The sequence below is a fragment of the Thermochaetoides thermophila genome (assembly GCF_000221225.1).
Source record: "Thermochaetoides thermophila DSM 1495 unplaced genomic scaffold scf7180000011814, whole genome shotgun sequence".
NCBI classification, from domain to species: Eukaryota; Fungi; Ascomycota; class Sordariomycetes; order Sordariales; family Chaetomiaceae; genus Thermochaetoides; species Thermochaetoides thermophila.
In genome coordinates, this window is record NW_006383030.1 from 2,054,740 (window position 1) to 2,070,062 (window position 15,323).

A 15,323-nucleotide genomic window follows, 5' to 3' on the forward strand; every position below is an offset into this window, starting at 1 on the left:
AGAAGCGAAAGTGTTTTTGGCTCCTTGAGGAAAAAGGGACCTAAGTTCGGCAGACGAATTTTAAGACACCAGATGCAGGGTCTCTGAAGAGAGAAAGATCAATCACAGAAGTTCAAGCTGTTGATTCCTATCGTCCAGGGTTGTTCATAAATGCGCTTGATAAGTGAGAATGGTTTCTAGAGTAGAAAGCATGAGTTAGTTTGACTAAGACGAACTAGTTCAACCCCGGCTAACTAAGAGACTCTGCTTGCCTGCAGCAAGCAGCAAGCAATGACCAGGGCAGGGGATTGATGCGGCGATTATGGACCTCTCCGAAGGACAGGTTATGTTAGCAGTCAAGTACAATCTCGAAGGCACAGTGAATTGACGAGAAAGTCAACATAATGCATGAGAAATTGCACCACTTGGTAAAAGTTTCCAAAAATACATGAGAACCAGTTTGAAGTTGCTATCAAGGAAAGAATAGGACGAAGTCGGAGCGGCTCTTCAGATCTGCTGCGAAACACCAAGTCAGCCCCGCTATGTGCATAGCATATCGTCTTACGTAAGTGGTGCCCAATTGCCTCTGCATCTAAGCCCTTCTTGGTATTTCAAGGGGTCATCATCTCGACGACGAGAAGACGACAAGCAGCGTGATGCTTTTGAAGTCTTCATACCAGAAGATGAAGACTTTAAAATAAACTATGGACGGAGCCCTCACTCTCTCCCGAAGTTTCCGGCTCTCGCTCGCCTTTAATTAATTCCCTCCATCAAGTGTAGCACAAAACACATTCCCATCTGCGTATCGCGCGCCTGACCCATCCACGTCCCATTCAGGCAGGTCGCATTATACAAACGGGTCCTCTGGGCACTCTGTCTCCGCAGCATCACGCACTACGGCGCTTGCCGGAACGGATGCGCCTCCCGTATCGAGAAGCTTGTAGGCGTGTAGCAGGGCGCGATCGAAGGGCCAAAATGCGCAGCGCGAGATCAGCCAGATCGGTGGATTTTGATGGCATGTGTACCTGCGTCTTTCGGTGCAACGATGTTACAGAGGGACTGTGGGAGCTGCGGGAATCAGGCTAGGGCGCGCGCCGATGAGATGGATTGCTATGCGCCATGGTAAGTGTGGTAGTATCTCATTGTCTTGGTCGTAAGTGCGCACGAGGAGAGGTGATATCTGGGTGTTTGGGAGGTAGTATTTGTAGAAGGATCAATGGCATCGATGTCCTGGAGGGTTTGTTCTTGTCTACCTACCTCTTGCATTCCTCTCGCTCGTTGTGAAAAGGTGTGCTAGGTCTGCGGGTTGCCAACAGCGTTATTGTAGTCGACAATCTACAACTCCCGCCAGCCAACTCGTCCATTTTCATCAGACCTCCGAGCCCTGTCAAAGTCAGCAACCAACCACCAAAATGAAGCTCATCGCCGCCCTCCTCTCCCTCATCGCCCTCGCCTCGGCCGACCCGGCATTCATCCGCCCCTTCGGGCCCTGTTATCCCAATGTCTGTAATATTGCCGTTTCCATGAACCGGCTCGGCGTGCCTGCATCCAAGGTGCGCTCATCGCACTGCGCCAGCTTCCTACGCACAACCGTCACTCCTGCTGCGACGTAAGCTCCCCTCCACCACTAAGGGAAGGCGTCAGATGCTGACATAGCCGCAGGACTGTGACCGAGACCGTCACCGTCACTTTCGATGATGAGTCCCCGACCACAACCCCTGTGTCCTCGTCCAAGGTCTCTAGTGCCGCCCCCGTGACCATCACCCCGACATCCATCCCCAATTATGCGCGCGCATGCCTCAAGGCAAAGGAGTACGCCACCGCCTGCTCATGTTTTGGTGTTACTGGTACCGTAACGACGGTACCGACACCCACGGTCACTGTCACCAGTACGTTGATGGTATTTGATGGGAAGGATGATGACGATGGGGATGACTGGGATAGTGAGGAGGAGTGTGAGCTGTGAGAAGTCAGGAAGAGGAGTTCAACGGCTGATCTTGAGATAAGGCTCAAGGCTGAAGGGTTCAGTGAACCTCTTTATGAAACATGAGAGCACTGGCTCCCTTTAGTTGGCCATGTGATGGTCTTGGAAAAGAGGAGGATGAACCTTTAGATGCATGTAATGTTTTAATGTCCTACATCTGTATTAATATATCCTTTAATGAAGCTTCTAAGGAAATGGTCGGATGAGATCTCTCTGTTAAAGCAACTTGGTGATGCTCCTTACCCCTGGCTCAAAGGCGTAGTCGGTCATCTGAAGCTCCCACCTTCCACCATCCACCTCAACTGCAGGCATCAGCAACCTTATCACCACTTATCACTTCGATCCTGCCTACCCTAGGCCTGGGGATACTGCTGCCCAGCCCGCTGCCGTCACGTGCATGAGCGTGCGGACTGCAGACGCGCACAGACCCCTTTCCCAGAATATAAACCCTCGTAGAACCAGCCAAAACTTCCTCTTTTTTTTCTTTATACTTACCTTGATTGACTGCTGGGGGATCAAGAAGCCCAGGCAGTATGGTAGAGGACCTGAATTGCACAGCGCGGAGTCAGCTGCCATGAATTGCCCTTCGGGGCTGTTCCCATCATAATTTCTGATGGCTTCTTTCCCATTCTAAAATCGGATATGGAGGTTGTTTTTTCACTCTTTTTCATTGTGCGCCCGGATTTTGGTCGAGCCATGGAGAAGAAGAATGGACATGAGACTGTGGTAATCCATAGCATGGTTGCTGGTTGAATGCCTGGACCACGGCACTGGTGCACTGGTGGTGCAATTCCTCACTGCAGGAATCACATGAAGTTGAGCTGATGAGGGCTGGCGTTGCACCGGCTGTAGCTCCGCCTCAGCGCCGCCGAGCTTCATTTATTTAGTCCTGCATGCGGAAATGCAGCCCTAGATAAGATATTACCAAGATGTGATTGCAGATTCCTCCCTTGCATACCTTTCTTGTGCAAATAACCCTGTTTTCAATCGAACAAAATAGAAGCAAAATGTGAAATGCTACTCTTGACACATTTTGTGCAATGCTCCAGGATATCGTCGGTCAAGATCCGAGCTCCAAGCTCCAATAATGGCGCTTTGCGGGGCCCCACATCCCCCACACTGCAACGGCGCTGCCAAAACCCGAACCCCCGCCCCCCTGGGACTTTCACATGTCAGACGTCGAAATGTCGCGCTCGCCAGGCGTCAGGGATAGTGCGTCTCGAAGCACCCAAGCACCGCCCAGACACCGCAGCTCCCAGCCTGCCGTACGCCAATGCTGCTGCCCCCGTGACGCCACGATGCCTGTCATTGTCAGATTCTTCTGTACCGGCTCTCGGGTCCGTCGGGTCCGTCCTTGGCCCTGGGCTATTGACCATGGCATGGCCGCTTGACCTTTTGTTGCTTAGATGCCGGCTTTCATTTTGTTGTTGGCTGACCTGTGTCTGACTGCTTAGCCGATCTTCTTCTTTTCTTTTCTTTTTCTTCTGCCAGTATCCTTTTCTATAGAATTTCCCCCCCCCCCCCAAAATCATCCACAGTCTCTTTTCCTCCTCTCTCCCTCCTCGTCCATCGTGCTGCCGTGTCCTGTCCTGTCCTCGTCGAACCCTAGAGTAGCCCTTGCGATACTGGCCAGTCTCGGCCAGGCTGCCCGTCAAGATGATCGACCACGTGCTAGGCCGGCCGTCGATGAGATGGCGGAAGTATCAGGTCTTGGGAATCATTGCCTTTTGGGCGGCATATCTTAGAGTGTACGTTGACGTCCGTAAGAAATCCACAAAGGCATGGCTGATTGGCTAACCTGAGATACAGAGCCCCTAGGCATGGTTTCTTCCTGCGCGGCGTCTGGAGGTACTTGTCCAAACGCATGTCTGTCCACCAGACCTTCGTTTTGACCTTGATCATCCACTATGCCTGTCGCAACTTGAGTACCCTGTTGGGTCTCGCAAGTCCCGACCCTCTCTCCAACATGTATGAGGCCTCGTACTTCCGCGCGACCTGGATCCTGACCGCCCTCGACGCCGGCTTCTGGACCGCCATGAAAGTCCGCTGGCGGCCCCTGCGCGAGGTCACCAGCGTCATCTTCTCCATCTTCTACCTCTTCGCCGCTGAGCTGGCCGATGAGAAGGTGCGCAAGGTGCGCGGCAGAATCACCGTCGAGCACATGCGCGTCAGCTGGAACAAGGGCGCCGCATCGCCCATCCTCAGGACCTTCCAGGCAATCATCCGTCGTCTGAGGGGTCGTGCTATGAGCTATCGTCCTGTTCCCATCTTGATCTCCCGCCCGCCTGAGAGCAAGTACTCGGACAAGATCAAGGCGTGGTTGTATTTTGACGGGCCCAAGGAGGAGTTGCTTCACCAGAAGAATGTTATCTTGGATATTCCTGGCGGTGGCTTCGTGGCCATGACGCCGAGGTGCAACGACGACAGACTCGAGATGTGGGCGAAAGACTTGAAGATCCCCATCCTGAGTTTGGAGTACAAGAAGGCTCCCGAATATCCGTATCCGTATGCCCTCAACGAGTGCTATGATGCCTACTCGACGCTCATCCAGACCAAGGGTCGCTGCATCGGATTGTCTGGGGATAGTGTCCCCAACGTGATCCTCACTGGCGACAGCGCCGGCGGGAATTTGGCCACGGCAACGACTTTGATGATCATCGAGAGCGGGTCCGGACCTCTGGGCCGTCTGAAGGAGAGTCACGATCTGCCCATCCCTGACGGTCTTATTCTCTTCTACCCCGCTCTCGACATGAACATCAGCAGCTGGATGTCCGAAGAGCAGCTGGCCCTGATTAAGGACCGCCGCTTGCGGAAGGAGAATAAGCTTATCATCGAGACCAAGGCCACGCAGTACCCGACGATCGCCAACACTCCAGAGAAGGTTAGCAGCCCCGTGCAGTCCGACACCGAAGCCGATACCACCACGCCTGCCCCCATTCGCTCCGACTCAACCCCCACCAACGAACAGGCTACCAAGCCGGCGCCCAAGTACGCGACCACCGCGCCGACCAAGTTCAAGGGCATCACGCAAGGCCCGCCGCGCTCGACGGACGAGACTATCAGCGAGGCGACTGCGCGGCTGCGGGCCCTTAAGCAAGCCCAAGCCAGCAACCACTACGGCACGACGCCGCAGCAGCGCCCGCTGCGCACCCAGCTCGCCATGTCATCCATCATCTCCTACTTCAACGACCGCATCTTGACGCCTGAAATGATGCGCGCCATGGTCATCCTCTACGTCGGCCCGCACAACAAGCCCGATTTCCAAAAGGACTATCTGCTCAGTCCGATTCTGGCACCCGATGCGCTGTTGGCCAAGTTCCCCAAGACGTATTTCATTACGGGAGAGCGCGATCCGCTTGTGGACGATACAGCTATTTTTGCGGGCAGATTGAGGAGGGTTAAAGCGGCCCAGATGGCGAGCAAGGGGCAACGGTTCGAGTACAGGGACAGCGATGCCAATACGCCGGGGTACGATCCGCGCGCGGTGAGTGAGATTTGGATCGTACCTGGTGTGAGTCACGGGTTTGGACAGTTCCCTGCGCTGTATGAGAACGCGTATAAGTTTTTGGAGCAGGCGGAAGGATATATGAGGAAGTTGTTTGCCGAGGCTGAGAAGCGCAAGGCGAGGGAGAGCGGGGAGAAGCAGTGGCTGGAGCGGATGCGTAGGCGGAGCAAGGAAGAGAGTGATGATGATGAACCGCACATGCTTGTGCTCAATGTCAAGAAGAACTCTAATATCAGGCTTCAGGATATTGAGGCTGCTAAGAGAGCCGCTGCTGTTGCTACTGCCGCTGCGACGGCTGCTTCTGGGGACAGCACGAAAAAGACGCCGACGAGAGCGACGAGGAGGAGGACCTCTTCTATGCCGGGAACGTACGCGTATCAATCTACGTCTTCCTCGGAGGCGGACGAGAGTGACGCTACGGCTCGGCCGAGGTCGGCTTCCGTGTTGGTGAAGGTTAATGGGAAGAAGGCTGATGGGCAGGAGAAGGACAAGAAGGATGAGCAGGACGGGGAGAAGCGAAAGCAGAAGGGTGGCGAGAACGGCGAGCAAAAGGTGGTTACTGCTGATGGAACTGGAAGTGACGGCTATGAGTCGGACAAGGAGGATAACCATTTTGATGTGGATGAGGTGTTGGCTAGGCAGCATAAGGTTGGGAGTGAAGTGGATCTGCTGGTCAGGAGGATGACGACTGTTGTGGCTCCGCTGACGGAGACGGAGGAGGAGGGAGAGGGGGAGAAGAGTGGGTGAGGTAGATACGAGGTTTCCTTTGTAGGCATTTGTGAGCGTAATATGAGCGACTTCTCAAGGCTACAGTGAAGTGTTTCGTATTAGAAAATGCATGTTTGTGATTGGTATCATAAAACATCCCTACCTACCCTTCCTCGTAGCTTCTACTGCATATCGGACAAATTTATGAGACAATAGAGGTCAGGATAAAGTAGGTACAATCACACCATTTTGATCCACGAAGCCGATGGCGATCGTTTCCCTTTTTTTTTTTTTTAGCCGATCTAAGGCCAAGCGGTTAACCATAATGATGCGACTATTGGAGCTTATTAGGATAAAATGACAGTTGTTAGAACATGGGTTATACTAAGATCCCAGAGCTGGCCTCGGTAAAAATTTTGTGCTATGGCTCGTGAATATATATGGTGTTGAGTTTGACTTTGGGGAAACAGACATATAGATAGAGTTGACTAGGAACATGAACCATAATGACCAAGAAACACAGCATGCTTAACCACAGTGATGAAGAGCAAAGATGCCTGTCTGGTGCATCTTCATACTCGAATTCCTTGACCAGATGGAGCATAACCATCCTTAATCATGGAAGCCTCAGGCAGAAAGGTTACGAGTAAGAACAACTCGATATAATAATATCGATAAGAGTTTACGGGTTCGTCCGAACTTGTTCGATGGCCGTCCTTCTTCCTCAGGGTACAGGCTCCATCTTTCCCACTTCCAACTTTACACTCTCACAACTGTAGTTGACTTTTCATTATTTTTAACTCCCGTTCTTCCTTTTTTTTTTTCCTTCATATCACGGCTTGCGAGGAGAGGCCATGACGACAGCATATCGAGGTGGGATAGCAACTATAACATATCTTACTTATTCTCTCAAGTTAAGCCCCATACACTATCACATCGGTGTTTCTTTTCCGTATTAGTCACTCTTCCAGAGACACGGTCCACTCGGGATCCGAGATATCGGGTCTCACTATACCATTGCTTCGACCACTTTTTGCCAAAATTACGCCGAAACCGTTGTCAATTGGGTCAGCCGCAGTATCCTTGGTGGAGGGCATCCTCCAAAAGCTTGGAGTAGTTGACCTTTGGCGATCGGTCTGCGCTGGAGGAAGTCCCGGCCAATTGGCTACTATGGTCGGTCGTGGCACATCTTACATGTATTGTTTCTTTTTTTTCCTGGTGAAATTCTTTGCTTCACCAAACCTATGGTTCATGTGATCCAGCAATCACCTCTAATAGAACCCGTTTTTTTTACCAACTAACACGCCAACTAACACTTGGCATTTGCAGATCAGAATACTTGAGTCAGCTGCCCAAAAATCTCAACAGAGTTTTCAATTTCAGCAACTTCATTTCCCAAAAAGTTTAGGGAAAGTCTCTAGTTGAACAAGTCAGTCGACGAGTCAATGATACCGTTTGCAACAACTCCTACATAGCAAGTCATCGGCATCACAAGCGCAGTGTAGCGCTGCTCTAACAGGTCGTTTCTAGATTCGTTGGTCAGCGGCCAACTCATCTTTCGCGTGACTTCATGATATTCTTCTCAGCACTCCAATTTCTGACTGAGCTGGCTGGAGCCCTTCTTTGCCGGGTCAAAAGACGCACCAAACGATTAGCAGTGTCTTTTAACAGGCCACAACGAGACAGTCGTGTTTCACCCCGACGACACAGCAAGTTTCACAAGTCACAATCACAGTATACAAGCCAACACATTCCATACCTGCTACTCCTAGCATTTCACTTATCGACAATCCTCCTTCAAAAGCTTGTAGGAGAACTTAACCACGTCACTCCCAGTTGGTAAGGCTGATCTCGTTAAACAGGATATAGAGTCGTGACCCAACAGTTTGGGGAACGCCTTTCAAGTATTGAATGAGCCAGCTGCCAGGCCAGTCGGCTGGCTGAACCTATTGCAACAAAACTTTCACTTTTTCAACATTAATATAGGGGAGTCCTTCTACACTTCCCGGCAAACTCCTTGTTTCACATAGCATCTTTTTCTTACTCCACAACCACCAAAACCAGCTCTTACAGCTGCAGATACGATGTCATCACCGTTCTTTAGTTCTAGACTCGGCTCTTCCAACATGTCGGCGAGAAGTCGCAAGAGCCGTTATGATAACCGAAGCAGTCGGCGTCTCGATGAGAAAGGCGAGGATTCCAAGGGTGAGTAAATTTAGTTCTTTTGTTTTCTTTTACATTGTAATACACGAATCCCTCTCCTTTGGTTCGTATGCATTGGGTATTCGAGTCAAGTTTGTCTTGCTACAGAAATAGTTGGTCCGTTGGCAGTCGATATCAAAGAATTCCAGTTGCTTTGAACCCTTTGCACGGATGTGGCTTGGGCACAGCCACCGAGCAAAGCATGTTGTTTCTACTTTATTCTGAGCTTTTTTGTGCTACATCTGTATACAGCTTCGCTAACTTGTCATTTAACCGATAGTGACGACCCGGCTTAGCAAAGAGGAACCGAGCATCATCAGGGGTACTACTCTGAATAATGCTCACAGCAATGGTGATAAAGAACTCACTTCCTCCATGGCCACAGATGGTAAGTTCCTAATCATTCATTACCTAGCAACTTTCGTGAGTCTTGGTGAACATGATCTCTGGCTAACCATGACTTGCATGTATGATGTGAGCACAGCAAGCAGCAGCTTGCATGCTACCAATTGGTATGATGATTACAGGTTCTGCTCGCAGTTTCCCGAGACGAGCATCGCCTCGACCAACCGCTCTCATCTTTTTGAAGATGAGAACGGACCCGACAAGCAGGTGAACAGTGTGCGCGTGACGCCGTCAACACTCCGCGCCTATGTTGCTATGCGCGGGGGTGTTAATGGCGTGGAGTTTGATGAAAAAGAGCCCCTTCTGGCATATTTGAGGAAGAACCACAAGTTCATGTAAGCTCATCTTATATGTGCTGTCCTTATTGTTCAGGACACTCCTAACACCCTTACCTCAGGGTTTTGCAAGATATTGCTGACGGTCTGAGAAGCGATACTTCATTCATTGAAAACGAGCGTCAACCAAAGATTTGGTACTATGATGTCAAGAGCAATGGGCAACAATCCAAAAACCAGACTCACCAGTCATCTTACGACCTCGATCATGCCACACGACGAATCTCGCTCTCCAGCTGGCAAGACATCAACTCCTCCAAGTTTTATACTGGCACCATCACTGGCGATAACGACAGCAGTGATGGCTGGGTCTCAGATGGCGAGGGTAATCCTGCCCTGAACCACATCACTCCTGAAATCTTTGCCCAGTGGGCAGACGGGTGCGTGATGAGGGGTGGTGATTTTCTGTCTGCCCGTCGGAAGGACATCGGCACGGCTGCTGCGGAGCAACAGGACAGCAACGCTAAATCAGAAGAGAAAAAGGACAAAGGGAAGAGGGTGATGACCACGACGACGGCCAGCGGAAGGAGGGTACTGATGAAGCGTCGGAGACCAGGCTCTAGGGGAGCGATGCAGATGCTTCCGATTGCAATTCCGCAGAGGTCGTCGTCGGAGAGGGGGACTCGGACCAACAAGGTTGGGTTGATGGAGGGACTTAGGGTGAGTAACAGTTTTTGTTTCTTTCAAAAGGGTCGGAAGTGGAAGGAGAAGCAGGGTGTGATGATTCTGTTTGATGCGATTGGAGACTAACCCTAGCAGATCTCATCACAGCCCATGGCTACACCAGCTGGACCAACCCATGACACACTGGTCGAAGCATCCTCCTACAAAGCAACACCGCCTCCAGCATATGATGCACACGTGCCACTTGAAGCCGGCCCCTCAGGGCTACCTTCAATGGAGGTATCCTTTTCCAGAGCAGCTTCAATTGATTTCCGGTCTCGCAACAGCACCGACGAGTCAGACGTCGACAACCTCGTTGTTACACTTCAGCAAGCAATGAACACTCTTGATGAGATTCTGGAGCTATGCGCGCAGAGAAAGCAGTTGATACAGGAGAATGAGCAGTTGCGGGAGGAGATTGAGGCGATAAATCGGGGGCAGGGGAGGATTGAGGAGGTGGAGAGGTAAGAACTCTCTTTTAAGAACTCTCTTCTTATATTGATGCTACCCCATCGCTACTTATTCGGCATCGTGCTGAGTGGGATGAAGACAGATGGGCTAACTTGGTGTTGTGAATAGGGCGCTTAATGTTAGCAGGCCTCCTCCCGCTGTTTTGAATCCTCCTCGTCACGCGCGGTCCTTTTTGATGCATCGCGGGGGTGTGAAGGAGCAGGATGGGGAGATTTTGGAGAGATTGGCGAAGAGGAATTGATGCCAGAGAGCCTATGAGGCAGGCATCTCTGTTCTTCTAATTAATCTGTGAGAGGCTCGCTTCAGCAAAGGTTTGCGCTGATGTTTTCGAGCTGGGGCTCTGAGAGAGCAGAGTTTGGGGGAAGGGGAGAGCAACAGGAGACGACTTGGCACATTTAAACTGTGGATGATATAGAAAAGGTTGAGGGATAGATGGGATTGCTTGATAGAACGACGCTGATACCCTGGGATTGGCTGCTGGAGTTAAAGGTATAGAGCTGACTATGTGGCTTGCTAATGATATTACGATAATTAAAAAGCTTGGTGTGGTTCATCGGTGTTAGATTGCTTTTAGAACAGTCTTGAGAGCTCAAAAGTAAGATGGCTGACACTAATGAGACTCTCAGAAGTGACATTGAAGCTTCCTGAACTGTGGGCTCAATGACAACAAAAAAACGGTAAACGGATGGGAGATGGGACAACAAATGGCCCAGGAAGATTGATCGGCAGTGTAGCATAACCCTAACCCTCTGGTTACCATTGGGCAGAATTCAGTCCCAGTAATCTGGGAATTCTCCGATTGGCTCTCGTTGTGGGTCCACCTCTTAATTCCAACGTCATATCACAAGCACGCGTATGAAGCTGCGGAAAAAGCAGCCATTCAACTTTCAACCTCTGCAAGGCTGCAGCTCCGGATCTCCAACGCCTTGGGCTGATCGCGGCTTCTTGGTCTGCGGGCCATCCATCCCGCCCCCAACGGTCTTGATGTGACTGCGACGGCTGCGATGATAAACATGATGTGAAGCTTCAGGGGGAATGCCTGAGCTTGTTGTCGCCTGCTGGTACCCATTATCATCAATCCTATCTCTCAATCTCTGGCGTCTCGCCGTGCCATTCGTTTAGTATAGCCCGTCATCACACATCACTGCCATCAACCCCAACTCATCGTCTTCATCTTCAGCAGCCTTGTAGCCTTGCCCCACTCCCCTGCTATCAAAATGGCCCACCAAACTTCCGTCCTCCGAGCCCTCTCTCTCATCATCTACAACTTCTCCTTCTACTTCCTCTACCTGATCCTTTTCTCCTTCCTCGTCATAACCCCCCTTGATCTAATCTTGCAAGCCTCCGATCACCATCGCAAAGCCGACATCTTCGTCATCGTCTTGGGCTATGCCGTCACCGTCGTCATCATCACCTTTATCTATGCCGCGCGTCTGTACATCCACCGCTCCGTACTCGCGTCTATCCCCAAGGGTTGGGTCCCGGTCGAGAAAGGGGATGTGCCAGATGAGGTGAGGGATGTGATTGCGCAAGATTTGGGGAGGAGTGCTGCGATTGCGTGGGAGGCGAGGCCGAGGGTTGAGCATTTCAAGGAGGGAATAAGGAAGAGCGCGCACCAGCAACAGCCATCGCCGTCCATGTATACGCCCAACGATGATGTTTCTCAGGATGTGAACCCAAACCCCGCGACCGTCACACTCCATCCCGCGACCAGGCCACTCCATCAGCTGTGGGCACACATCCAGCACCCCGGCTGGTCCCCCCCAATCCCTCTGCCTTCAACCCTCGACGCCCCGGCTACCCCCGACCCGTTGTTGCGTCCGAATTTGAACTACGAAACCGTCATTGCTGAGCTTCCTGCTCTGATTGAGGCCAAGGCGCTGACGCTGCTCTCACAAACCTCCTCCTCATCGCATGGTGATGGCGATGGGCACGAGCATGAGGGGGTCAATCCCGCCATGGCAGCCCCGTTACTCCAACGCCCTGAAGCGATGACATTACGAGAGTACTTAGGGAGGCTGGTCGAGTTGGGCGTTCTGGACTCGGACGCCGTGACCGTTACCAACCACCCAGATGATGGGGTTGACGAAGGAGAAGATGTGCTGACCTCGTTCCTGCACCGCTGGGAAGCAGCGCGTTTCGGACCCCGTCCTGTCACGGCGGCTGAGTTCAAAACGCTCATGCGGGCTTTTGCCGGGGTGTTAAGGGCTATGAGGGGAGTTCCAGCGGAGGAGTTGTTGGAGAGGGGGTTTGGGGATGACGATGAGGACGATGAAGAGGAGGGTGTGACCGACTATGAGGAGGATGAGGACCAGCAGCAGGGAGAGGAGCAGCCGCAAGAGGGAAGCGACGAACCGGAAGAAAGCGAAGGGAACATCGACAGCGATGCCCCCAGAGGAACAAGCGTATCCAGCGATGCCGCCGAGCGTGATCCCCAGTCCCAAAGGGAGCTGCGGAACAGTGGCACGACAAAATCGACCTGGAGCAGGAAGTTCCGCAGAAGAAGTGTGTCCAGCGGGAGCACGACGTTTAGTTCCAGCTCCAGTGTTTCTTCCATGGATTCAGGTTCAAGTACCAGTACTCAACAGCAACAACCCTTGAATCGGCATTATTCGACGCTACAGCAAAATAAGAAAAAGAAGCAGAGGAGGAAGAGGAGGAGAAGGAGTAGCGAGGAGAGATATCGTACTGCGCCGACTACGCCCCGAAGCAGACGGACGGTTGTCTCACAGGCATCAATCCCTTCTTTGTTATCACTCTCCCCGTCTGCAACGAGACGGCAGGGAAACAACCTCCCCCGTCAACAGCAAGATGATAATGATGATATCTCCCTAAGAGGAGGAGATTCTTTCGCCCAGACCCGACAACCATACAACCTCTCGTCTACATCCAGTAGTAACGAGCTCCATGTCTCAGCACAAGATCATGAGCACGATAAAGTTTCAGCATCAACGCATTGGACGACCCGCACGGGAAGCAGTAAAACCTTCGGCCGTAGTCACACCCTCCCGTACTACGATCCATCAACTCATAGGAGTGAGATTACGAATTATCCCCCTTCTGTTATCGTCACTGGGACTGATATCGGAGCCGGGCCAAGTAGTAATACTAGGGGTTTAGTCCCAAGGCTGGGGATTAAAAAGTCTTACTCCTCATTGTCGTTACGGTCGACATCGGGATCAATCATAAGGCTTGCAGAACGGGATGAGGAGCAGGCGACGGGGTTACCTTATGTGCTAACTTAGTGTTGGGATTGGATTCTGAGAATAATAGAGGCGTTTGGGGTTGCTCGAAAACGATGACTTCTTATCTCCTACGTTAGATAGCTTCCTACCTTCCTACTTATGCATAATCATAACGCAGTTTTAATGCTAATGTTTTGTTGGTTTGCTGGGTGTTCAGCTTTTAGGAATATAGGTCTGTCTTACGAATCCAAACAGCATTGACCCAAGTAGCGCAGGGACGTAATACAGATAGCATTGAAACGGATTCCTGAGAGGGGAAACAACTTCTCAGAAGCTCCGAGGAGACCCCGCCGGTCAGCTGGCCCTTCGGTTGATTCTTTTTTTTTCCTTTCTTTCTTTTCTTTTTTGCTCGAACTTATAATTGACTTTTTGTCCCAACTCTTGGGGGCAGGCAGTCAGCAACCCCCCAAACACAAGATGCCTCCAGTCTTTGTTATTTATCTATGTAATAGATAACCATGTCCATTATCCTGCCCTGGTCTTGAAATTCGGTTGGCATATCTCTAAATTGGAGGAGGCAATGAAATACCTACCGGTTTTGGCCTGTTGACCTAGAGTTAACCCGTCGGGCAGAAGAACTACCCGCAGCTGCTTTACACGCAACACAGCAACCACAAGCATACCAAGTTGAAGGGGAAAAAAATAAAAAATAAAGTCACGTTATGTTACGAACCCATTTTGCACTCCCATGTCTGGAGGGAAAGCTACCAAAGCATCTGAGATACAGAAACGAATACCTAACCCATCCATCCATTCAACATACCATAATGTTTTAAAGTGCGAAAAAGTATTTTGTACAAACCCGCACAACCCATCCCCAACTTTCAGTACGTAGGTATTAATCACCGAATCTGCACCATCTCCGGCATCACCTCCCTAACTTCGACCTCTTGTTCCAACCCCGCCACCTCCCTCGCCTTCTTCACCTCCCCCCTCGTCAGCCTCAAATCTCTCGCGTACGGCTCAAACGCCACGATAACCCTCTTCAACGCATGCTTCACCGCGTTGACCACTTCCTCAACCTCCTCGCACTTATCCTCCCCCTCCAGCTCCACCACATCCGTCCAGTGCTTACCCATACCGCCCTCGTTAACAAAGGCATTGAGTTTTTCCCCCAGGGAAGTAAGTTCCCTGATTAGAGACGCCACATCCCGCTGCACGTGACCATATCGATCCTCGCGGAGCGAGGACACCGCTAGGCCGGACACGGCGGATGCGGCGTTCACGTACAGCGATGGCTCACCATACGGCGAGCCGAGGACTGCGCTAGCCAGCCTGCGCCGACGCGTCTGTCGGAAGGGATACCCCGCCAGTGGCGAGGACAGGACATATTTCAGGGCGAGTTCGCGGAAGAAAGAGGATGGTGTGACCTCAATTTCGGCATTCGGGGCAGCTGCTTCGAGCAGGCGAGAACGAGCTGCGTGGAGGGTGCGTTTCGCGACGGGGCTGAGGGAGGCAGGCGGGCCGCCGGGGCCGGCGAGGGCTGCGTTTTGAAAGGCGGAGCTAACTGAGGTGCGGAAAGCGGACTTGTTTGAGGGGAGAGGGGCGAAGATATGGTCTTCTTTAGGCGGGGCGGAGGTGCGAGGCTTGTCTCCTAGGGCTGTCTCGGCCTGCTGGGGGGTAGTCGCTGGCGCTGGAGGAGCAGTATAAGCGTCGATGTTGGAAGAGAGGGTGTGCAGCGTGTCGAGGCAGATCTTGTAGACTTGGGACCACATGGGGCCGTCTTTGCGGTCCATGTCTTCGAAGATGGCCTTGCGGCGATCAGGGAAGTCGCGTGCGATGTAGGCGAGCTCCCACATGGCGAAGCACTAGAAAGTTAGCTTATT

At 51.8% G+C, this 15,323-nt stretch overlaps 5 protein-coding genes across 5 annotated transcripts in view; 4 read left to right on the top strand and 1 right to left on the bottom strand.

Moving 5' to 3' along the window:
- Positions 1 to 1,391: 1,391 nt before the first annotated feature.
- CTHT_0015800 (uncharacterized protein) lies at positions 1,392 to 1,945 on the top strand (the record flags this gene model as incomplete). The annotated part of the gene is made up of 2 exons (XM_006692020.1): positions 1,392 to 1,588; positions 1,642 to 1,945. The coding sequence occupies 2 exons, from the start codon at positions 1,392 to 1,394 to the stop codon at positions 1,943 to 1,945; spliced, it is 501 nt and encodes a 166-aa protein (XP_006692083.1).
- Positions 1,946 to 3,619: 1,674 nt separating this feature from the next.
- Positions 3,620 to 6,215, top strand: CTHT_0015810 (uncharacterized protein; the record flags this gene model as incomplete). The annotated part of the gene is made up of 2 exons (XM_006692021.1): positions 3,620 to 3,711; positions 3,773 to 6,215. The coding sequence occupies 2 exons, from the start codon at positions 3,620 to 3,622 to the stop codon at positions 6,213 to 6,215; spliced, it is 2,535 nt and encodes an 844-aa protein (XP_006692084.1).
- A 2,087-nt stretch (positions 6,216 to 8,302) lies between these two features.
- On the top strand, positions 8,303 to 10,493 carry CTHT_0015820 (uncharacterized protein; the record flags this gene model as incomplete). Its single annotated transcript, XM_006692022.1, has 6 exons — positions 8,303 to 8,381; positions 8,659 to 8,766; positions 8,863 to 9,118; positions 9,181 to 9,778; positions 9,890 to 10,245; positions 10,361 to 10,493. 6 exons carry the CDS (start codon positions 8,303 to 8,305, stop codon positions 10,491 to 10,493), a joined length of 1,530 nt encoding a protein of 509 aa, XP_006692085.1.
- Positions 10,494 to 11,469: 976 nt separating this feature from the next.
- Positions 11,470 to 12,923, top strand: CTHT_0015830 (uncharacterized protein; the record flags this gene model as incomplete). The annotated part of the gene is made up of 2 exons (XM_006692023.1): positions 11,470 to 12,817; positions 12,886 to 12,923. 2 exons carry the CDS (start codon positions 11,470 to 11,472, stop codon positions 12,921 to 12,923), a joined length of 1,386 nt encoding a protein of 461 aa, XP_006692086.1.
- Positions 12,924 to 14,339: 1,416 nt separating this feature from the next.
- The window catches only part of CTHT_0015840 (uncharacterized protein), a gene marked incomplete at both ends in the record, with an annotated part of 2,066 nt that continues 1,082 nt past the window's right edge, over positions 14,340 to 15,323 (bottom strand). Inside the window, one exon of the mRNA XM_006692024.1 lies at positions 14,340 to 15,305. Within this exon, the coding sequence (XP_006692087.1) occupies positions 14,340 to 15,305 (966 nt within the window). The remainder of the gene's footprint in view (positions 15,306 to 15,323) is intronic.